We start from the raw sequence: 21,713 nt of genomic DNA on the forward strand, positions 1-21,713 counted from the left end.
AGTGTGTGCAGGAAGGAGCACCCGAGCCCTTGCTGTGTGCAGCTGTGCTCTCTCACCTCACTGACTGCCCCAGAGCCCCAGGATGTGCTGCAGGATAAAGAGCTCAGACTGTGCACTAAGTTAGGACATGGCTTTGGTAGTGCTCCATCAGGGCAGGAGAGGTGGATGGAAAATGTGACTTCAATAAAAAGCTGTACAACTGAAGTACTATGTCGGGGAGCTCACAGGGAGCTGGGGGTCTGGAAGATTTGCATCATACTGTACAGAGGCCAGCCACTGAGCCACGGAGAACAGTGTCAGCCTCTTCTGTCCAGCACAGAGGGTGTTACAGGAATGCCAGTCGGAGGAAGAAGTAGGGGTAGCTACCAGAAGTAGGCAGAGCAAGGAGGGACATAAAGCTTCCCACTGTATAAGCAGTGCTGATGCAGTGGCAGACTTCCTAAAACCTTCACAAACAGCCAGGAACCAAGAGTGTTAAGGAGTGGCCTTTACAGAGGACACAGCCTTGATTCCAAGTCTGGGTAAGACAAAGGTTTATTCTTGCTGCTTTCTGACTCTCCATTCACCCACACACTCTTCCCTGAATTTCAGAAGGACTACAGATCTCTTCACAATCTTATTTTTCAATTTGTTCTATCAACTTGATGTGATGTGGGCACTTCTGCCTTGATGCAATGAACAGGCTGTAGTAGAGAACAGCAGTGTTTGGTTCTCTGTGTGTTAGACAAGCCTGCCAGCACAGGCTGGTGCCCCTTCTTTGTCAGGCTGGTTGCTGTGCTCGGCACACACACCAGCCCAGCCCTGCTGTAAGCACATCACACACCCGTTCCCCAGCCAGCTGCCTGCGTACTCAGAGAGTTCATCTTGGCAGTTTATAGCTGACCTGCTATCTTCTTCTTAAAAGGCAGAATATGAAGTCACTAGTGCAGCCATATTTCTGGAGTGAGGGGGAAGCTCTTCTAGTGTGTCAAACACCTATAGAAGAGCCTCTCTTACTTGCTGTCAAATCTGTGACAGCTCAAGGAACTTCCCTTTAAGATCACCTACCCTCACTTCAAATTCAGAGTTGGACTAAAGTAGGGGATTTGTGTGAATCTTGTTTTCTCCTGTCAAATGCAACTCAACAGGCTTTTCTAAGCAAAGTGATTTCTTTCAAAACCTGCCGTATGCCATTCAGCCCCATGAAGGAGGTTCACTGCCTTGTTGCTATGGTACCCTTTCTCTAAAGAGGAAGAAAATAGTTAATTATGCAATTTAAGAAACTACAGAAGAATGACAGAATGAGAAATAATAGAAAGGAAGATTCTGCGTTTGCAATAGAACTGCTGGCTGCTCTAAAATACACCATGTTTACAGGGGAAATACTTGCCCAGTGCACGTTGTGTAGGGCCAGGGCTTCTCTGGCAGCAGGGACTTCAATGAGATGCCCTTTGCTAGGCACTGTGCCTCTGCCATCCAGGAAATCAATCCTGTAGTCAGTTACTGCTATTACCTTCCCTGCTTAATGCTCCAGACATATTTCCTTGGCAGAAATTCTGGATGGAGCTGGGACAGCGATAATACATCACAGACCCACAACAAGCTCCTGCTGCTTGTGGATACACAGAGATACAGTTCAAGACTTAAGTGCTTTGTATCTCCTTGGCAGAATTTCATTGCTCCTTGGGTCTACTAAACCCAGCTTGCTTTGCCCAGGACCCTGGAAAATCCAGTTTGTGGTGCACAAGGCAGGGCCAAAGAGACTGCAAGCATCAAACCTGGCAAGATCCCAGCAGCCCCTTTAGAAAGAATGGTGCTTTCCTTTGCCAAGAGCAGTGGCAGGTCAGTACAGCTTGGGTGAAACAAAGCACTACAACAGATCTTTGCCAGGAATGGATCTAGGCCGGTGCTCTGTGCTCTGTGAACAGGGGGAGCTGCCTCTTGTAGGGCACACGTAGCTCTGTGAGCCAGGGGGAAGGAAAGAGTTACCCCATGCCTTGTTTCCCAATGTGAGCAGTGAGAGAAAGAGGGAAGATGACCTGACCCGTGCAGTTGTTTACTACAGATGACTAAAAGGAGATGGAGATCTCAGGCTCTCCTTCTGCCTCACAAGGGCACTAATGGCATGGAGGGCTAGACAAGAGCCACATATGGTGGTAAGAGGAAGAGAGCAGTCGAGAGGCAATAATAAGCCAAAATACTTCTGGGAACACAGCAGGAATGGCTGTCAAAAGACCAACATTTTAATCAACAAACTTTGTAGCCAAGAGGCTTCCCACTAAGGGAATACACAGATTCCTGCTTTCACCAGCAGCTTTTACCTCCTGCATTTTTAAGGCTCAGGATGGTCTCTCCAAGCTTCCCTCAACAAGTATTTCCAGGGAGGGTGGCTTTCCAGACTCTGTCACAGGAGTAACACTCAACTCAGTCCCTGATGAACTGATGTTGAAAGCTGTGTGTCCCTTGCACTGCCCCTCACAGTCTCCTGGCCTTCCGTGGGCGGCAGCCGTTGTGGGGGACCGGGCTGTTGTCGGTGATGGAGATGACCTCCAAACCTCCCATGGTCAACCCCTTGATGGCAGCCTGCAACGAGACAGCAGATGAGTTACCAACACACGGAACAGCAGAGAAGGGAAAAAGCTCAGGGCAAAATAGTTTAATCCCCCATCTGAAAATCAACTCGTTCCAATGGTTCTCACTTTGTATTTCTTAAAAATAAGTAACTCATATTGGAAAACCCAGTTTAAACATATCTGCTCTAGTCTTTTCTTGAGCTTTCCCATCAATTTTCCTACTTTATCCATAAGAAGTCCCAAATACAGCTTTTATTCTACCTCCAAAATAGTATTACTCTAAAATTCTAATAACTCTAAAAATTCAAATGACTCTAAAAATTCATTACTGGGCACTTGGGTGAGGAATCCTTTATATCAGCTTCAGAAAAACCAAGTTAATTGAGACCAGCCTGAGTTTAGAAAACATGCATGATGCCTGAGAAAATAAAAGTATGGAAAAGCAACTCCAACACCTACTTTGCGTCCTGGTCCCAGTCCTTTCACCAAGACTCGCACGTGCAGTACACCCTTCCCACGTGCTTTCTGTGAAAAGAACAACTGGTTAGTGTTCTCTTTGACATAAACTCGGGCTCCCCTGCTGTCTTTCATTATCATAATAGTATTTAAGTAAAAATAAAGATTAGGTAGTAAGGGATACAGAACACATATATGGGGATTGTTGCAGAGACATTAGGAGCAAAGGAGGCTGGGGTATGACCATGGCAGTTCAAGAAAACTTCTGTGCTAGACTGTCATCTCTGCACACAGAGAAAGCTCTCAAATAAAACTATCTGTGACCTAAAGCCAGGGCAGAAAAGGACATATCCATAGATACGTGACTGAAGTGGCAAGGGACTAACAAGGACTAACTCTAAGCTGTTTTCCCTTCTCTAATGTGGTGACTTCTCCCCTGTGAGCAGTGCATTCTTTCTGGAGGGTAAATGAGAAGAGCAGGCAAGCTTTACATTTGCTGTGCAGGAGTCCACACCTTCAGTGCAAAAATTCTAGGAGCTTGCAAATTGGAAATGAAGAACTGCTGTAGAGCACAGCCCTGCTGCCACCACGTGGAAGGAGCACCTCTGGCTCTCTTTCTCATTGTGTTCTGGTGCAATTAACGTACTAACAACAGTGACAGAATAAATCAGTCCAAGCACAGCTACGCAGCTATTATGAGGCTCCAACGAGCACAGATTAATAATGAAGATGTTCTTATATCCCTCTGAGTCAACCACAATAAGCTGTTGGCCAGCAGTGGCACCAAACTCCTCTGGCATGAAAGGCTGGAGCGAGTTCCACTTAATTTAGGATAAGGATTTTCAGTTTAACCTTGCCTCATTCTGCTGTAATGAGGACCGTGACACAGCCAGCCCCATCTCCTCCACCTGGACGCCCACGTGGTTTTTAGAAAGATTTACAATAAACCATATGCAGCTGGAAACTACAGGTGCAAGGAACATCACCTTCTCTGACTGGAACTGCTGGCTGGAGCTCAGTTCTCCTGTGGCAGAGAGCAAATATGAAACATCCAGACAGTAACTACAGCTATTTCTCAGTCCCCTATGGTGCAAAACTTGAACTGCTGCTGATTCAGGGGCTACATTCCCAAAATGGCTGAGAAATGTTCACTTAGGAAAAAAGGAGGCTGTGCAGACCGGTGCTAGGAAAGGACAGGCTCCAAGTTACGTTTCCAATCACAACCTGCACAGCTCAGCTCACTCTCGGGGCATTTCTAACAGCTCTTTCAAACGCTTTGTGTGCAAATGAAACTTGGGATGCTGTGGAAGAGCTCTGGAGTGCTGCCTGTGAGCCAGGCCAGTGCCCAGGTCTGGGCCAGGCAGTCAGTGCTCCCGTCTGGAGGAGGGAATCACGGGTGCGGACTCACCACTGCCGCTGCCATGGCCGCGGTCTGTGCCGCGATGGCAGTTCCCTTCTTGGCGTTCTGGAAGCCCTCGGTGCCGCAGGATGTGCGGGCAAACGGCTGGTTGTCAAAGCTGACCACCTGGATGTGGGTGCTGCGGAAACACAGGGGCAGAGGGAAGAAGCAAGCTGGAACAAAGCTTTGTTCTCCAGTTTTTCGCTCACCTTACTGGCATGGCTGACTGCAGGACTTCTGTCTCCCTTTCAAAGTATCCCACTTACTCAAATCTGCTGCACAGAGCACCCAGCAGTGACCTTCTGGTCACCTTACAGACCCAGGCAGGACGTTTCTGGACAAGATGTGCTTTAGCTAAGTATACCTCAGACCCCACTCAGCCCTTTCAGACCCACCTCTCACTGCATTTTACCTCTTCTACTAAAAAAAAAAAAAAAAACCAACCACAAAACACTTCTAGAACTTGAAAGAGCTTTGAACAGTAACGTATCACAGGAGGAATCACTGATGAAACACAACTGTCTCTCATGGAGAATATGATAATTTTTTCAACAGAAATAGTACTAGAAATAGTGCTAGAGCAGAGGGCTGGAAGTAAACTGCTGTTAAAAATGTCAGCATCAGATTATTCAAATCAGAATGTAATCAAAATGTATAAAAACAATCTTACTGCTTTAAAAACACTGCAAGAACAGTTATGCTCCCTGAACAGCACTAAGGTTTGAAGCATGATCATCTTCCCAGTCATGAACACCACTTCCCTTGCAGTTTTATTTTGAGCCTTTAGATCAAAAGGACGGCAGGCCAAACCCCGGGTTCTAGGCCTTTATTTCACATGAGAGCAGGAATAGAGCAGCTCATTTACTTACTTGTTGTATGTTGCTTTAATGTGAGCTATCGGGACCTCTTCATAAACCTTGCCATCCCACCTCATGGAGTTCCTCTGCAGGATTGAAGAGCTGATGAAGAAAACAAGAGTTACCAGGCCTCGCTCTTTAAATATTACAAAGTTTTATTTCATACCGGGAAATAAAGAAAGAAGGGATCAAGCCTCCGAAAAACACAAGCTGCGTTTCTGATCAACTCAAGTCGCTCCCTCCCCTTCCTCGGCTGAAAACCCACCGAAGGCGATAAAACCTCGCAGCAAGCGGCAGATGGCAGCGCCCTCCCGGCGCGGCCTGGCCTCGGCTCTCACCTCTGCTCGGTCGCGCTCTGCTTCTCCGTCTCCTTGGCAGCCGCCCCCGCGCTGTCCTGCAGCCTCGGGGGGCCGGTGCGGAGCCCGCGGCACAGGGCGGCGGCGCGGCCCCTGAGGGAGAGAACCGCCGGTGAGCGCTGGGGAGGTGGGGGATACGATCTAGCGATAGCGGGAAGCCCCCAGCGGCCACCCCGCAGCGAGGGGACCCTCCCCGCTGTCCCCCCGCTGCCCACAGCCCGTCCCGCCCGCTCCGCTCACCCCCAGCCCAGCACCCGTTGCCCGGCGACCGCCACGGCCGCGCTCATGGCGGCGGCTCCGACCCGCGCCGGGGAGCGGCCGCCGCGGAGCACGACGGGAGCGAGGAGGGGACATGGCGGGGCATTGTGGGGCGCGGGCCATGGCGGCGCCCCGGGGGCAGCGGCCGGCGCGCCTCGCTCGCTGGGTTTGTAGCGCTGCCCCGCGGCGCCCGTGGAGGCTTTTTGGGGCGATGTGCTTGTTGAGGCTTCCCCGAATCACGCAGCCTCTGGAAAAGGAGGAGGAAGAGATGGCGGCTCTCATGGAGCAGGTGGAGGGGGATGTGGGGGTGTGTGTGGGTGCGTGGGGGTGTTGATGGGGAAATGGCGCCCTCAGGCATGAGGGGAGAGGGACGTCAGGGGCTGCTGGCCTTGCACACACCGTCTGTGATGTTGCTGCCCGAGTGCTGTGTGTGTGGTTTGCACCACATTTCTTGGGTGTTGGTGATGTTTCCATGGTCTTCCTCTATGGTGTTGGTGTCCTTGTCACACACTCTTGCTGCAAACAGGGAAATCATGCTCAGCCTCAGGAAGTTCCCACTACCTTATGTTTGCTGAGCTGGAAATAATTTAATTCTGCTTGCTAATGCCTATAGTGCTTGTGGCTTAAGAATTCTTTATGTTGCCCTTCTAGATAGAGCTGGAGAAGAGCCACTATTCAGATCATGAAATCCGTAAGCTGGAGGAGGAGGAGCAGCTCAAAAGGAAAAAGGAAAGCTTGTATGATGAGGATGAAGCACAAGGCAAGACCGTCATCATGGTTCAAGACCTGGAGGAGAAGTGGGAACAGAAGTTTCTGCGGTTCAAAGCTGCCCCACGGATAACAGGTACAGCCTGGAGTCTGTGGGGGGTGAGAACACCCAGATTGTTTGCCAGAGTGCAGTTCAGTAGAATGAAGGCATTTTTGGGTCTTTTTTTTTGCTTGTTTTAAAGAGAGTCTTGATTCTGTGGCAGCACTTGTGCAGTTAATTGTCTGACAGGGAAATCAGTGTTCCTATGCAGCAAAAATGTGTGTGTTCACTAGGGCAAAATGATGAAACTAGATGTGGTTTCCAGACAAGAGAAATGTTTGGTCATTTGGTTCCCAAGTTCTGCTTAGTGCTCCTGTTGATTTTTGTCAAGGTAGAGATCCAGGCTGCTTATTATAGATTCCTTCTGGAACTGAAAACAGCAGCTGAATCCTGCAATGACTTCCAGAGTGACTGACAGCATTCCTGTCTGGGTTCTTCTCTTATTCTATGTATCCACATTCATGTATTGTTGCTGGGCATGAGGCACAGAGGGTTGATGAATCAAGGGGGTCAGAGTGTGCTGCCAGGAGCCTTTGTTTGCAGCATGTGTTGGTTTTTGGCAGATGCTGATAAAAGCAACGATCGGACGTCGTTGAACAGGAAGCTGGACAGTAACCTGATGCTTCTGGTGAAGCAGAAAATTGGTAACCAGGAGCTGTGGCTCCTGCCTCAAGTGGAGTGGCAGCCTGGAGAGACGCTACGAAGCACAGCTGAGCGAGCCATGGCTACGTTTTTAGGTGTGTAGCTTGACCCTCCCTCTCGTTTGTCCCAGTGGTTTTCTTCCGATGCCCTCTCTGAGGGATATTTGCCATCTGCTGTAGTAAAAAGGCATTTCATGGCAGGGGGCTGGCAGGCTGGGAGTTGGTTCTCTGGCTGCCAGCAGCAGCAGCGCCGTGTCTGGCCATCGTAGTCTGATGTTGGGGCATCACCAGACGCCCCCTGAATGTCTGGGCTTGCTCTGGGCTTCTCTTTCCCTCTTATTGCTCTGTATTAGCTTTTGTGGCAGATGGGTGATGATGGCAAACGTGTGTCCTTGCTTTTCACTCAAGATTGGCAAAGCTGGATACCCTGTCCTTCCCTTCCTCCCTCTCCCACTCTGAGAGGACTTGCTGGTCTTCAGACGAGCTGTTTTTTCATGAGAAAAACCAGTTTTTTCACAGTTGTCAGTATTTTTGCCAAAGAGGAAACAGTCAGTCTGAACCACATACAAGGAATGGCTTATGCTGCCTTTTTGTTATACAGGGGAGCACTTATTGTTGCTCTGTGTTCTTATGTCTTACTGTCTTTCTCTTGCATTGCTGGCATCTTGCAGGAGAGCACATTCAAGCCAAAGTCCTGGGGAATGCACCTTACGGGATTTACAAGTATAAATTCCCCAGGGCCATCAGAACTGAGGATAACTTGGGAGCCAAAGTCTTCTTCTTCAAAGCTTTCCTCCAAAGCAGTGATTTGTCCCAGGCAGAGCTGAAGGCAGATTACCTGTGGGTCACGAAGAAGGAGCTGGGAGATTACCTGAAGTCAGAATACCTGAAAAAAGTCAATCGATTCCTCCTGGACTTGTAAGCAATGGGCTGTGCTCCAGCAGATGGGGAGGATGTGGGACGTGGCTCCAGAGAGGAGCACGGCTGCTGCTTTGCATGGTCTGTGTGTATGAGATGTTCACTTGGGCTCTGGAGGATAATTTGCCTTTGCCTTATTTCCCAGTTCTCTTCACTGGTCCTGTAATGAATAAACATTAAAATTTATACTCGGAAGTGAAGCTTTCCTGAGGGAGTTCTTTGCTCTTGTTGAATTCTCCTCCTCCACCTCTTCTGGAAATGCATGCTGTGATCCTTTTCTCTCCCAAGAGTGTGGTTCCCTGGGGCTGTGGTACCCAGAAGGTTTGCTTTGCTCTCCAGGCTCCTGTCACAGGCTCAGTCTCAAAGGGTATCTCCTTGCAATGGCTGATGCTTATCTCTGGTACGTGCTCTCTGATAAGAGCAGCACTGGGGGGTTATCTGTGTGTCCTGGTGGGAACAGACCCTCTTGAACACCAGCCAGGACAAGGTGGATTTCTGAGGAGATGTAAGCAGGGATATTCACAGCTTACTAACTTTTAGTGTTAGCTGCCTCTGGACTCGAGTCTGTGATGCACAGTGGCTGTGGAGGACACGTGTCCATGAGGAAGAAGCAGCTGCTCTCCCACCCACGCTGCCTCCCCTTGAGCCTCAGGTTACAGCCACAGACACTGAAGGAGGGTAGCAGCAGCAGCTCTCTGTCTGGGCTGGGAGGGGAAGGTGCTTTAGCATTGCTGCCTTCAGGGAGCAGCCTCAAAGGTGTCTCTAGGGAGTTCTTGGCTCCCATTCCCCCTGCATTAGGCCAGCACTGCTAACCCAGCACAGCTGGGTCTGCCTCAGGTAGCCTGACCCTGTTACCCCAATTTCTTTATTAGAAGATCTATCCTGGGCTTATGTGGTGCTGCCTTGGCCCTCTGGGGCTGGTTCTGTTGTTGGAGGTTTTTTTCTGGTTGTAAATGTTGCTGTTCAGTAGTCAAGAGTGCTGCTGGACTTTGCAGGGAATCAGCTTGCTCCAGCAGCAGGGAGAGAGGAGGAAATAACTGTCGTTAATCATCCGGAGAGAGTTCGGCCTCCAGAGGTGGAATTGGAGATTGCTCTATGTATTTTATCAATCCTTTGGGAGCTGTTGAGCTGCAGGCCTCAAATTAAAGTTATCCTTAATCACTATGCAAGCCATTGGGGTGGAGGGTAGCACAGCAACCTTCTATTTTCTAATGCTGGATGGTTTGGGAGCTGCAGGTTTGCCATAAATTACCAACAACACTGGGTTCCTGGAAGCATCCTCACAGGCCTGGCAAGGAGGCTGAGTCTGCAGCAGAGGGCTGTGGCTCTCTGAGAGGAAATAAATGTGGAGCAGAATATGTGCCTGAAAGACTGCAGGTTTTTGGCTGCCCTCTGAGGTCAGCACTGCTGAAGGGGGGCCTGTTGCCTTCTTCAGGACTGGAAGCTCCTGCAGCAGGGGGAGGTGAGTCCTTCCCTTCAGGCTGTGCCCCATCTTCAGGGAGCATGGGTGCAGTCAGCACAGGTTTAGGCTTTTCTCTGCCACTCTTGTTTCAGGCTGTCACTGGCTCCAGAAGATGCAGCAGAGCCCTGTGGCCACAAGCTTAAGGCATGCCCTCATCCAAAGAATCTGCCCTGTTTCCCACACCAAGGCAGGCTTTGTATTGCTGGGGCAAAGCTTTCAAAGCATAGAAAGTGCTGTTTAATCTGTGCTTGTTCCCAATTGCAAGAGCACAAATGAAAGAAAAGGCTGTACTGAAACCTTGCTGGTCTTCAAACACAGGCAGTTCTTATTTCTGGATTACTCAAACTGCAAGTCTTTGGGTGTTGTCTGTGCTGAGAGACATGTAGCTCCTTCAGCAGTGGAAAGGTCAGAATCAACAGCATCCTTCATTTTTAAGTATTTTTTCCTTGTCCTCAGACCTTCTTATGGGTAGCAGGTCTGTGAGAGGCTTGGTCTTTTATGGAAGCTGAAATTGTTTTCTCATCACCTGGAACACAAATTCCTGCTTGCAGCATGCGTGGGAACACCACCTTTTTTTTTATTATTTTTTATTTTCCCTGTAGTTGATTTAATTTAAATCTGCCAGTTGCTGCAAACAATTGCAGATCCTGCAACTTGGGTGCTTTTGCTCAGTTCTCCTGTGTGGACTGTTTTCTTCCCCAGCCTCGGTGAGAGGGAAGGCAGGAGGATCCTAGAGGATGGTTTGAGTCTTCCCATTTCCTCCCAGACTCCTGCAGTAAGTCGCTGAGGCTGTTCTTTTCCTTTGGGAGCTTGGTGGCTGCAGGCTGTCTTTCCACTCAGCGTGAACCTGTTCCCATATTCAGAGCTGCTGAAGTCTGAGCAGGCAGGCTGGTGGGATATGTTTTGCTGGTAACTGCTGAAAGGGCAGCACAAAGCCTGAGAGCCTTTTCTGAAAGAGCAGCAGAAACCTGTGGAGTCGTGGCTGCGTGAGACCTGCTGCTGCCAGGTGTGCCTCCTGCAGTCCAGCACAAAGAGCAGGGGGAGTATTTTACTTTTGCTGAACATGAAACACAAACCTCCCCTTGGAAACGTGATGAAGAACCTCCAGAGTGTTTGTCTGGGTGTTGAGGGAGGCTGGAGCTTGTTTGCATCCAAACCCTAGAGGGTTTTTCTCACCTTGACAAAGGCCCCTTCACATGAGTTCTCTGGCAGAACCTGAAACCACAGCAAGTGCCTGGGAAAGAAACTGAGTTTGCTGTGGCTCTTAAGTGCAAGGCACTGTGAGATCAGGAAGAGCTCTCCTGTGAAGTGTGCACTGGAGAGAGGAGTTTTGGAAAGGGCCTGTAACTCCTTGCTTTGAGAGCAGCAATGTGGGACTTATCTAAGAAGTCCAAGGTAAGATCAGTGCTGCTGGTACCCACTCCTGACTGCACACACCAGAGAGGAAGCTGGAGAGGGTCAGGCTGTGCAGGCTTTCTGCTCCTCAAAGCCATTTTTGGCACAGGATGCTTCTATTCTTGAGAGTCATACACAAAAAGCCTCATCCTTTCCCTCGCCAAGAGGGAAGGAAGCATCTCAAGATGTCCTGACCCTGGTGTGATGCAGTCCAGCAGCTGTTGCTAAAAGTCTGCAGTAGCAGACACAAATTGAAGGAGCAGTTGCATTCTAAAGCACTGGCATCTAAGCCATTGCTTGAGCCACCATGTTAGAAAAGACACCTGAAGGTTTTCTTTGTGGCAAGTTGATACCTTCATTCCTGTCCAGTGGAGGAGAGATAACAAGTCCTAATAAAAACACTTTTCAGCTTCACAGATAGATTTCCTTTCCTTTTACAAATACGTTCCCTAGCTGTGTGAGTTTTGGGGGTTGGTGCTCTCTAAGCAGAGCCCTGCTCATATGTTTTGTGATACAGCGTGAACTGTTCAGAACCTTACTCTTTCTCACATAATGGGAAGCTGCTGTTTGTTGATCCTTCTGGCTGGCCCCAAGCAATCAAAGGCTTCAAAATTGAAAGATAAATACCTGCGGAGCCAGGAGAAGCCTTTGGAGACACAGGCTACACTCTTCCTGCTCTCTGAAAACCTGTACGAGGAGAGATGCTATTCTCCCAAATACAGCCATGGGCAGGGAGAGCTGCTGGGATGCAGGTAGCATCCTGAGGCATCCCTGACTGCAGGGGCAAGGGGTGGGCTGGCTCAGGGAAGATGGGAATTGTGCTGTCTCTGCTGGTGCAGCCTTTGGGCTCACTCCCTGTCCTGGAGGATGAAGCATCTCCAGGAGCAGCAGTCCCTTTGCTTTTGTCCTGTTCAAGCCCCCATTCTCGTGTTGGAAGGGATCTGTCTCTTTGGAAGGAATTTTTCTGCTGGTGCTGCCCTTTCCTGATGTGCTCTGCTGCCTGCAGGGGATGCAGCATGGGCTGCTCTTCTCATGGCAGCCCAGAGACTCAGCAGAAAATTGTGTGGTAAATCTGCTTGAGGTCACCAGTGACACGAATGGACTAGATCCCTTTGTTTTTCAGGATACCTTTTTCCTCCCTTTTCTTGTGAAACCCCTGTGGGTTGGTTTAATCAGCATGTTGGAAAGACACAGAGTGGGGCAGTCAGGAGGCATGGCTTGAGTGAATCTCTGCAAAGGTAAGAATGGATATAAAAGAAGGGGTGCTGCTGGGAAACTTGTACTCAGGGTCAAATTTCCCCAGAAGTTTTGTTGATACTACCCAATCCTTGACACCAAGCCCTCAAAAAGGAAAGCCAGGAATTTGTGAGGTGAGTATGAAATGCTGACAGCAGGACCTCCCTTCAGGTAGTTCCAGCTACAGCTTTGCTCTCAAGGCTATTTTTCCCTAACAGATCTTGTGGGGTATAAAATCCTTTGTCAGGACTTCATAGGCAATGCTTGGAGACCCAGGGGCATTTCTCAATTGAATTATGAAGGGTCTTTCAGCAATATTAAAATGAAGCTTTGAAGCTGAGCAAGGGCAACAAAGCCTTTATGGAGCGAATGTGAGGCTTTAGGACTCACCATCACAGCCCACTCTGGGAGCAAGACTGTGTGCTGCCAGCAGCTGGCCCTTAATCTGGCTACCGTGAACATCCAATCTCATAATTAACTGAGGCAAAACTTGAGGAAAAGATTTTTTCAGTTAACAGTTTGAAGTTTAAGCTGAACTCTGTTGGAGCTTAAGGTGAGAGCTGATGTTGAAGGCAGATCATCTTCTGAGGGGCTGCTCTCTCTCTTAGGCATGTGGGCAGAGGGAGACTGGGAACGTCAGGACATGAGGCATGGGCCAGCACTGCTGCTGCCTGCCTGCTTTCTGCTCTCTCTCATCTATCAAAGTAATTATGCCCATTAGATTTCTCCTTTCAGGTTTTACCCTCCCAAAAGTTATTCCACAGCATTAAACCTGTGGGGTGAGTGAATTATTGGGAAAAAAAAACTAGATAAAAACCAGGCTTAATGGGCACATAGGAAAAAAGCATGCTGGGTTTGGAGGGTGGCTCAGCCAGCATTTTGCTTCTATAGGCAAATAGAAATTTATCTTGATGTGTGTATATATCTAGTTTCGTGATCTGTGAGCTCTTAATAATTGGTTTGGTGACCTGCCGGCAGTGTTCTCTCTCTGTAGAGCTTTCCCCAGCCCCCAGTTAATATAATGGGTCACAAATCCCATTTGCTTTTGAATTCTAAGTAATCCTTTAGTTAATGTCGCCTATTGCTTTCTGGAAGCATTGGAGGAAATCAGAGCCATGTGCTAATCAGGAAATCTAGTTCTGTGTGTTCAGAAGCCGCTGCCCTGCCCCGCCTGCCCTTTCCAAATGCCCGGCGAGGCCCATTTGTGTCAGACCCACAGCCCCCCTCTGCAGAACAGCAATTGCCTCCCAAGCTGTGCTACTACCAAGTGGCACAGGCTGCAAGTGTTGGATGAGCTTGAGGAAAGCAGCGGGATCTGATGGGGAGTGGGCAGCCAAGCCGTAAGGGGTTTGGAGAGGAGGGAAACACGGCGTTCAGGGTGTCTGATCCTACCAGTGCCCTCTCTGGATGGGGCAGTGAGTCCCCTGCTTCAGGGGGTGGGACCCATGGGGACCCACTTTTCAGGGGCAGGAGGTGGTGAACAAGATGGACATTAGCTGTCCCAGAGCCTTCTGCATTTCATATCCCTTAATTTTCTCTGCCTGAATACAGGACTGAGGTGAGCTGTAGCTGTCTTGCCTGCTCTCTCCTCCCTTTGTGGGTAGGTAGTTATCTGAGCCCTTTCAGAGGGACAAGAAGCTGCCAGACACTCCCTAAGATGACACCAGGTACATCCCTGCTGAAGGAAGGGGAGGGAGAGCATCAGCTCCTGAGATTGCCTGAAGACATATAAAACACTAAAAATCACCAGCTACGAGGGGCTGGTAGGGACTGTGTTCTGCTGGAGTGGTTGCCCATGGATTGAGCTGGGTGGGAAACTTCAGAGGTGTGTCCCAGAGTCAGAATATTCCAAGTCACAAAGTCAGTGTTTCTTTATTACTTTATTACTTTTGTTTGTTTCCCGATTTTCTCTAAAAAATCAGCTGATGAGCTTCACCTTTACCCCTTTCCCTCATGCTTCCATTTGTCTCCCTATTTTTAGCCTGTCTGTGGCACTCTTCACACAGTGCCTGTGTGCACTGCTTTGATCAGAGCTGCTGATGACAATGACATGACCTTGAAGGCAGCAGCTTGCAGCAAGTCAAGCTGTGTTGTATTCAGTTAGCTTCTTGTAGCTGGGCATCGTGTCACAACCCAGGCAGGCACACAGCATCACCTCTCCTCACTCCCATGCTGTTTTCCCTGATAGGTCCCACCAAGATTTGGGCTATTTGACTCCAAACCCATTCCCTGGCTCTGGCCCAGAGTGAGGAGCATGGCGGGGAATTATCAGTGCTGGGAGCTTGATACTCAAATGTTGCTGGCTCTAATCTAAGAGCTAAATTCCCCCGAGGATGGAGGTGGATGCTGCTTGCTGCCCGTGAAACAGCTCAGTGCTAGGCACTAGATGGCAGGCAGTGACTGGGAAATCCTATCAGTGGTGTTTTATTTCCCTTTCCCCTTAAAATAACTTCCTGCTCTAGCTCTCCCATGCTCCAGCGTGGGAACCTGGAGCATGGAATAAAGATCAACAATTTTTAACTGCTGTGTTCAAGCTTGTAGCTCACATGTTGAAGGATCCCAGTGATTGGCAGATGGTTGTCTTTGCTCCACTGGGGCTTTACAAGTAGCAGGAGAGTTGAAGGAGCTTCTAGTGCAGGGAAAAGAGGCAGGGAGCAGGCAGGCAGCATCCGAGGATAGAGGGTGGATGGAGGGCAGAGCCCAGGGCACTGTGCAGGGGTTAGGGAGGGATAGGGGTGCATCCATATGGAATAGGGATAGAGGCAAAAAAATGACTGTGTGTATTTGACACAAACAAGGAGAAGTCAAGAAATCCCTAAGGATGAATTTCCTATAAGCTTGATTGTGCAGCAGTTGCTTTGGAGAGGGCAGTGTTGAGGTTTCAGCCACATGCTGTGTGAGAGGGAGGGTGGTCACCAGACTCTGTCTGTGGGGCTCAGTCACTAGGGAGGGCCTGATCCTCTCCAGATTGGCACAGCATGCCTTTGATTTACTTGCATTGGGCTTTGGGGGTTTATCCCCAAAAGTGCACATAAAAGTGGACTCACCTAGAAGAATACATGTATGCCCTACTCTACCCCAGTGATGCAGCATGTGCTCCCATGCACTGTTAGGAAGCAGGAGTGGCAAAATCCCTTCTTTATTGGCCAGGGGTCTGAGTTCAGCATGTCCCTGGACCCTGCTGCGTGCTGCTCCCACCTGTGCAAAGCTCAGGACAAGACATCCCCCAGGGTGCTGGGTGCCTGGCTGTCCTGTTCCCAGGCACCAGCACAGAGCCACAGCCCCTGTGCCACACTTTGGGTGTTGTAGGTCCTCTGTAAGCACCTTCCAACAAAAAGGGGATTATCTTTAGCTTGTTAGAGTCCTTGCAGGGAGGGAGAATAAGGCTCTTTGCTCTGAAACGTTCTCTTCCCTGGGATTACAAGATAATGCATATGAAACGACATTAGCTCAGCCAGGTTTATGGATTATTTGAAAATCAAATTCTTTTAATCTCATCCACCATCTGGCACCAGCGTAACAGCCAGCAGCCAGCTCGCTGCCACTTCCACCCTGACTGTGTCGGAGTGACTGAAGTATCACAGGCAGTGAGGGGACACCAGCATCCCTGGCTGTCACCGTGCATCCTGGCACCAGCACCCAGGTGCCCGCCTTGTCCTGATTTCTTCCCAAGACAGCGTGGAGGTAACGTGTCTCTGAGGAGCTGGAGGCTGTCCTTGGCATGCACTGGGAATGAACAGATGGATGAGGAACATTTCACTGCTTGTGCCTGTGTGACCATGAGGCTCAAAGCCAGAGGGGTTCCCTGGCCTTGGATAAAGGTTAAGATCAGAGCAGGGGGACTGCCAGTCTCACTGACGTGATTTACAGTGATCTCCTGGCTGGGCAGGGAGGGATGAGGGTGCAGGATGCTGATGCAGAGTTTTTTGCAGGGAGGTTGTGTTTCCCTGTGAATATTAACTGGGAGCTGCCAGGGTGCATCTGTGCTCAGGGGTGGGGCTGGAGGCTCTGTGGGTACCAGAGAGCCAGTGAGCAGTTGTGCTGTTTGCCAGGGGCAGTACAAGCAGGAATGCTGTCCCCGAGGGGCAGGGCAGGGTGGGACAGCTCGTCAGAGGTGCAGGATGCAGGCATTGCCGTGGACAGCACCACAGAGCCCAGCCTGGCTCCCTCTCCCTGGCTCACAGGTCACAGAACAGATGGGACTGGAGGGTGGTGAGGGATCCCTGTGGGAAGTTGGAGCTACCCGAAGTGGGTGTGAGTGAGTGGTGTGTGCTGGGCACTGTTGCCCCCACTCCAACCCCACATCTGGTTTTTCAGATGCCAAGCCAGCTGGGCTGTAGAGCTGCTTGCTTCTCCTGTTTTTGGTTTCTATGCTGAGCCTCAGTACAACCATCCATCTTCTCCTGTCTCCTCCAGAACACTTCTGTACCTACTACCAAGGAGCGCTCTGATCTCAGTACCCATTTAACATGAATAAAAAGCCTTCTGGGACAATAGGTCACGGTTATACAATTTAGCTCAAGTAGAGAAAAGGCCTTTATAGCTATGAATACATGAATACTTAAAATATATATATAACGTTGGTTAACACCAGGACTTATAAGCATAATATATAAATATAGCACTGGGCTAACAGTCTGTGCCTTGACTCCCTCCACAGAAGGCTGTAGCTGTTCTGTCTGTCAGCTTTGGCCCCGTGGTTCTTCATGGCTGGAGACACAATTTGCCCTGCTGGCCATTTTTTGCAGGGCTCTTGGTGTGGAGAGTAGTTGTTACAGGCAGAGGGAAACTGGGGAGGGAGTTCTGTGGCTGCTGCTCGGTGGGGAGCAGGATGGGAGAGGTGAGGATACAGCAGCTCTGCCCACAGGTAAGAATGCACACAGAACCAGGCTAGTAGCTGCTGTGCCATGCAGCAATTTGCTCCTATGATTTGTGTGCCCTGAAGACAGTTGCATGCAAATAAAAAAAAAAACCAAAAAATCCAAAACAACAAGAAGAAAAATTAATAGCTTTAAAGAAAAGAAAGTGTCATTTCTGTAGGTAATTAATTACTAATTACACAATCACAGCGTTGTCTGTATCATTAGAATTACTTGGTTTTTCAATACATTGTAGCTGTAATTAAACAAATCCTTAGATTCTTCTTTTTTTCTCCTCCTTCGTAACACAAAGACTTTTTTTTAATAGTACCAAAGAATAAATTAATTGTGTAATTAGTGACTATTAATTTGTCACTCCTAGAAGGGTTATTTCCAGGTTGTTTGTATGAAGTGGCTGCAGAATGGTTGGTTGATACCAAGGCTCCCAGGAAGCAGCTATCTGTGACTGGGAATGCTGGTGGAGGTGGGGATTTGGCAGTGCTGGGACACAAATGGCAAGAGCAGAGGATGCTAGGACTGGATGGAGGAAGCTGTCAAGCACTGCTGGTTATCCTCTTGCTTATTTGCATGCCTGTGAATAAATATTTTTCATTTTGATGCAGAAATGCCCTCTAGAAGGCATCCTCAGACCCTCCAGAAAGGAGGTGAAGTGGCAGTGAAGCTGTGGCTGCTTCCATGTGCTCCCCCTGGTACAGATGAGGGAGGAACCCCAGGGGGCTGTGAGCTGGTGGCGATGGCATGTCACCCCCTGCCCCACCACGTGCAAGGGACACTGCAGACTCCAGGCAGAGAGAGGGGAATTTAGCATGCAGCTAGTGATAGGGTCTTAATAGATCTGCACTTATTATTTGGGAAAGAAAATCAGGATTACAGGCTTATGAAGGATTAGCAAGCATGAATGCATATTTCTGCATATACTGCTCCTTTTGTAAACCCATTGTGCCATTAGGCTGATATAGAGTTATACCATTATCAGCATGACATCAGTGTATCAGATAGTCTTGATCAGAAGATCCAGCAGCTGTACAAAGGAAAACAGGGCATTCCCACAAGCCTGCTGATCCTCTCCTGTTTGTACCTCATGGCTTGTCTCAAAAACACATTGATTTTCAGACAGCATCAACACCACCTGCATGACAGACACCTTGTGAGCGTTGGCCTGCATCTTGGGCCTGTCAAAGTGACCACATTGAGGCTTTTAGTGTTTCAGCTGTCCTGTCCTGTGGGTTTTAGAGTAGCAGCAGGAAAGGGGATGCATGAGGATCCTCAGGTGTCTGTGCAGTCAGTTATAGGGTGGAGAGAGATCTTGAACTGCTCAGAAGAGCTTGGGTCACTCATGGTATATGTGCAGGGGTCTTTCAGTGTGGCTGAAACTGCATTTCTGGTTTTGGCTGAAATACAAAAAGATCCTCATAAAGGTGGTGTGTTGCTGGCTTCAAGTACTGCGTGTCCTCAGGGCAGTAGCTGCCAGGTCTTAGCTCTGGGAGCCCTGGAGGTGTGTGAGCTACCTGGAGATGTAAAGAATTTGACTCAAATGTAGAAAGCTTCAAGAGCCTGCCTGTATTTTACAGCCTGCAAGTGTTGGCCCCACATGACTGTCAATGTGGGAAACCTTAGCAAACCCAAGCTCTTGGCTGTAAGCTTCCCTAGTGGTGGTCTTTGTAAGCAGAGTTGTGCTGAGCAGGAAACTTGGATGGAGGAGCAGGGAATTGAGTGGTTATGAAATGTCAGAGCCTCTATGTGTGTGAGTACAAGTTTTGATTTTTACTAAATATTTTCCTCTTTAATTTAAACCATTGTTGTTTTTTTTTTTCCAGGGAAACGTAATAAGACCCCATGTGTTTCTAACTAAGTGGCAGCCTGTGCTTAGTAAACAACACAGGGTCCAGTTTGGATGGGATCCCTGCATTGATGTTTCTGGAAATCAAATAACAATTGAACTAAGACAGCTTGTTCCTGGAGCTGCCCAGAGCTGTTTGTTTATTGGGCCAGAGGGAGTGAAGAGCCCCTGGAGCATCCGGGTCTGCACAAAGCTCTGTGGGACAGCAGGAGTTCCCCGTGCTGCTCAGACCTGGTCCTTTCCCTGCTCTCTGTCAGTCAGCTGTCAGTGTACCAGACAGCATCCCAGGAATGATCCCAGTGCCAGGGGCAGCCAGCTCCATCCGTGGGCTCCCCTTAGCACTGCTGCTCTCATACCTCCTGCCTCTCCCTTTGAGGGTGATTTCAGCAAGAAAATTTGACTTTTCCTACCTCTGTGGTGCACAGCATGCATCCACCTAGGGGCATCCCATCTCTGGGCTGGGATGGAGAGCATCCCTTCAGAGTGGGTAACCTGCTGTTGCCAGACGTGCTGGTCCCTTGGGCAGCCACTTCCATTTTGCCTCTTCTTCTTGCTGCAGGTTCCCTCCTCTCCCATTCACTGATCTCCTGCAACACCACTTCACTGACACTTTGGGCTTGAACTGGGACCAGCTTCCCATTTGTCCTGTCAGGGTTCTGGTGCCTTTAGAGCTCAGATCACTTCTGAGTGTGAGATTCCAAAATATTTTGAAATATTTGAAACACAGCATCCATTTTTTTCTCTCCACTGGAGTGTATGTCTGTGGGGGTTTTGTTATTTTTTCCTTGAACATGTCTAAAGTTTCTTTTGGCCATAATTTCTTCTTGTGATGTAAGTGTTCTGACAAACTTGACCCTATGCTGCAAAGCAGTTCTGCATGAATGATCCAAGTAGGTCAAGCAATCTTCCTCTCTGCTTCCTTCCCCTGAAGTAAAAAATGACCCTACAACCACAAACCCTGTGCATGGAACCCAGTGCACACCAGAGACCCTACAATAACAAACCAGCGTGCACACAGCCTGCTGTTGATGAGCGCTGACACGGTTTCAAAGGTACTGATGCTCCTGCTGATGTGTCCTTTCTGAGGGCATCAGCGTCAGCAGCCCTGCTAGCTGTGAAACGAGGAGGGTGACTCATGAACCGCACCGAAGCCGGCGGTGTCAGTACCTCGATGGGCCATCGGGCTTGTAACCTGCGTCAGCAAAATAAGGGGCGAAGAAAGGAAATGAGAATGACAACCGAACCTGAATCTGAGGGGCAGGGAGCAAGTGAGATGGAAAATGCATCTCCCTCTGAGCCTGTGTCCCCACACCTTAGCAGACACAAGCTACAGGGAGACCCAGCCTTACAGCCTGTGAGGTGTGAGCTGCTGCTGTTATTTATAGGTGCTGGAAACACTCTGGACATGTTCTCCAGTGGGCTCCAGCTTTCTAATTGTGCCGAGAGCCTTGGAGCATCTTCCTCACCTCTCTCTGCAGAGGCTTTTGAGGGGCTGATTCTTGTGGGTTGGCACCTCTGTCCTCCTGGTTTTGCCATGAATATTTTGTTTGCTGGTGCAACGCACCCTCCTTAGGTCAAAACTGCAGCGGGAAGCAGATGAGAAGTGCTTAACAGTCCTGAAGCTGAGCAAGCAGCTGAGAAGGCTGGTCAAAGTGAGATTAAGATGCTGTGAACCTCATTGCAATGATTAATGGCTCTTTTTATATGAAGACGTTCAGAAACTGACATTTACTGAAGAAATGAGAATGAGGTCTTTGGAATAAACTAGGAAGGGTTGTTTAGGTTTTTTTTTAATATAAAGAGATATTTCAGCCCATACAAGCAATTAAGCACTCCTAGGTGTTTCTCCCTGCTTGCAATCTGTAATGGAAGAAAAAACATGGAGAGACAAATAGCTTGGTTTGGATCATGGGACAACCAGACTGGAGCATCACCTGCAGCTCACGTGTGGCTTTCAGGAAGTGCTGAATGGGGGTGATGAACCAGCCCATCCTCACCTCAGGGTACTGCCCTATGTGCCCTTGACAGCTCTCTGAGCTTCCCACAGCTGCAGGGGCAGGAGATGCTGAGATGGCAAGAGGCAATCTCAGTGACCACCCCTACCATCAGCCTGGCAGCAGCTCCCAGTCCAGCCCACCCTCACCAGCAAGCAGAGCAGTCAGCAGCAGCATTCTCAGCACTCATCTCCATACCTGCATTCTTTGAGCCTTCCCCCATCACCACCCAAAGCATGGAAAGCAGCCTGGAAAGCTGGGGGGTCATATCTCCCTAGATGCTCTCAACAGTACTACCCCAAGAGCAAATCTGATCTCACGAGTCAGTAATGAATTGGAGCTGGGTTGTAATGATTTTTAAAAATGTTTTCCAAGGCTGGCTGTCGATGCCACAGCTCAATCTTAAAAAGGATTTCACTGTTCCTACAGCAAGAAATCCAAGAGAGCACTCTGCATCTGTTTACCATGCAGAAGAGTCAAAAATGGCTCTCCTCCCTCCTGGGTCCCTGCAGCTTCTCTGGCAGAATTAAAAGGCACATGTGGAGCTTCAGCACCGGGGTGAAGAAGAGTGGGAACAGAAAAGAAGAATCCTCTGTTTCATCCCACCTGCTCTGTGATGGTGACTTGCCCCGAAGAGTCTCAGGAAAATCCTGTGTAAATG

General features: G+C 49.1%; 2 protein-coding genes across 2 annotated transcripts; one reads left to right on the plus strand and one right to left on the minus strand.

The window, feature by feature from the left end:
- Window positions 1-2,200: 2,200 nt before the first annotated feature.
- On the minus strand, window positions 2,201-5,951 carry MRPS11 (mitochondrial ribosomal protein S11). Its single transcript, XM_032122803.1, has 6 exons — window positions 5,861-5,951; window positions 5,603-5,713; window positions 5,277-5,366; window positions 4,417-4,546; window positions 3,012-3,077; window positions 2,201-2,562 (listed from the first exon to the last, which is right to left on the minus strand). The coding sequence occupies exons 1-6, from the start codon at window positions 5,905-5,907 to the stop codon at window positions 2,455-2,457; spliced, it is 552 nt and encodes a 183-aa protein (XP_031978694.1). The 5' UTR covers window positions 5,908-5,951; the 3' UTR covers window positions 2,201-2,454.
- Window positions 5,952-5,963: 12 nt separating this feature from the next.
- Window positions 5,964-8,445, plus strand: MRPL46 (mitochondrial ribosomal protein L46). Its single transcript, XM_032122802.1, has 4 exons — window positions 5,964-6,167; window positions 6,530-6,722; window positions 7,250-7,423; window positions 7,999-8,445. Exons 1-4 carry the CDS (start codon window positions 5,973-5,975, stop codon window positions 8,247-8,249), a joined length of 813 nt encoding a protein of 270 aa, XP_031978693.1. The 5' UTR covers window positions 5,964-5,972; the 3' UTR covers window positions 8,250-8,445.
- Window positions 8,446-21,713: the final 13,268 nt, after the last annotated feature.

Source organism: Corvus moneduloides, chromosome 13 (genome assembly GCF_009650955.1).
Source record: "Corvus moneduloides isolate bCorMon1 chromosome 13, bCorMon1.pri, whole genome shotgun sequence".
Classification (NCBI taxonomy): Eukaryota; Metazoa; Chordata; class Aves; order Passeriformes; family Corvidae; genus Corvus; species Corvus moneduloides.

What these genes read in the sequence shown, in the direction of transcription:
- MRPS11 (XM_032122803.1), bottom strand. Translation starts at nt 5,907, where the DNA reads ATGAGCGCGGCCGTGGCGGTCGCCGGGCAACGGGTGCTGGGCTGGGG. An exon ending in CGGCCATGGCAGCGGCAGTG is followed by an intron (nt 3,078 to 4,416) that starts GTGAGTCCGCAC and finishes TTCTTTTCACAG; the next exon opens with AAAGCACGTGGGAAGGGTGT. An exon ending in GACTGGGACCAGGACGCAAA is followed by an intron (nt 2,563 to 3,011) that starts GTAGGTGTTGGA and finishes GTCTCGTTGCAG; the next exon opens with GCTGCCATCAAGGGGTTGAC.
- MRPL46 (XM_032122802.1), top strand. Translation starts at nt 5,973, where the DNA reads ATGGCGGGGCATTGTGGGGCGCGGGCCATGGCGGCGCCCCGGGGGCAG. An exon ending in TGGCGGCTCTCATGGAGCAG is followed by an intron (nt 6,168 to 6,529) that starts GTGGAGGGGGAT and finishes TTGCCCTTCTAG; the next exon opens with ATAGAGCTGGAGAAGAGCCA. An exon ending in AGCTGCCCCACGGATAACAG is followed by an intron (nt 6,723 to 7,249) that starts GTACAGCCTGGA and finishes GGTTTTTGGCAG; the next exon opens with ATGCTGATAAAAGCAACGAT.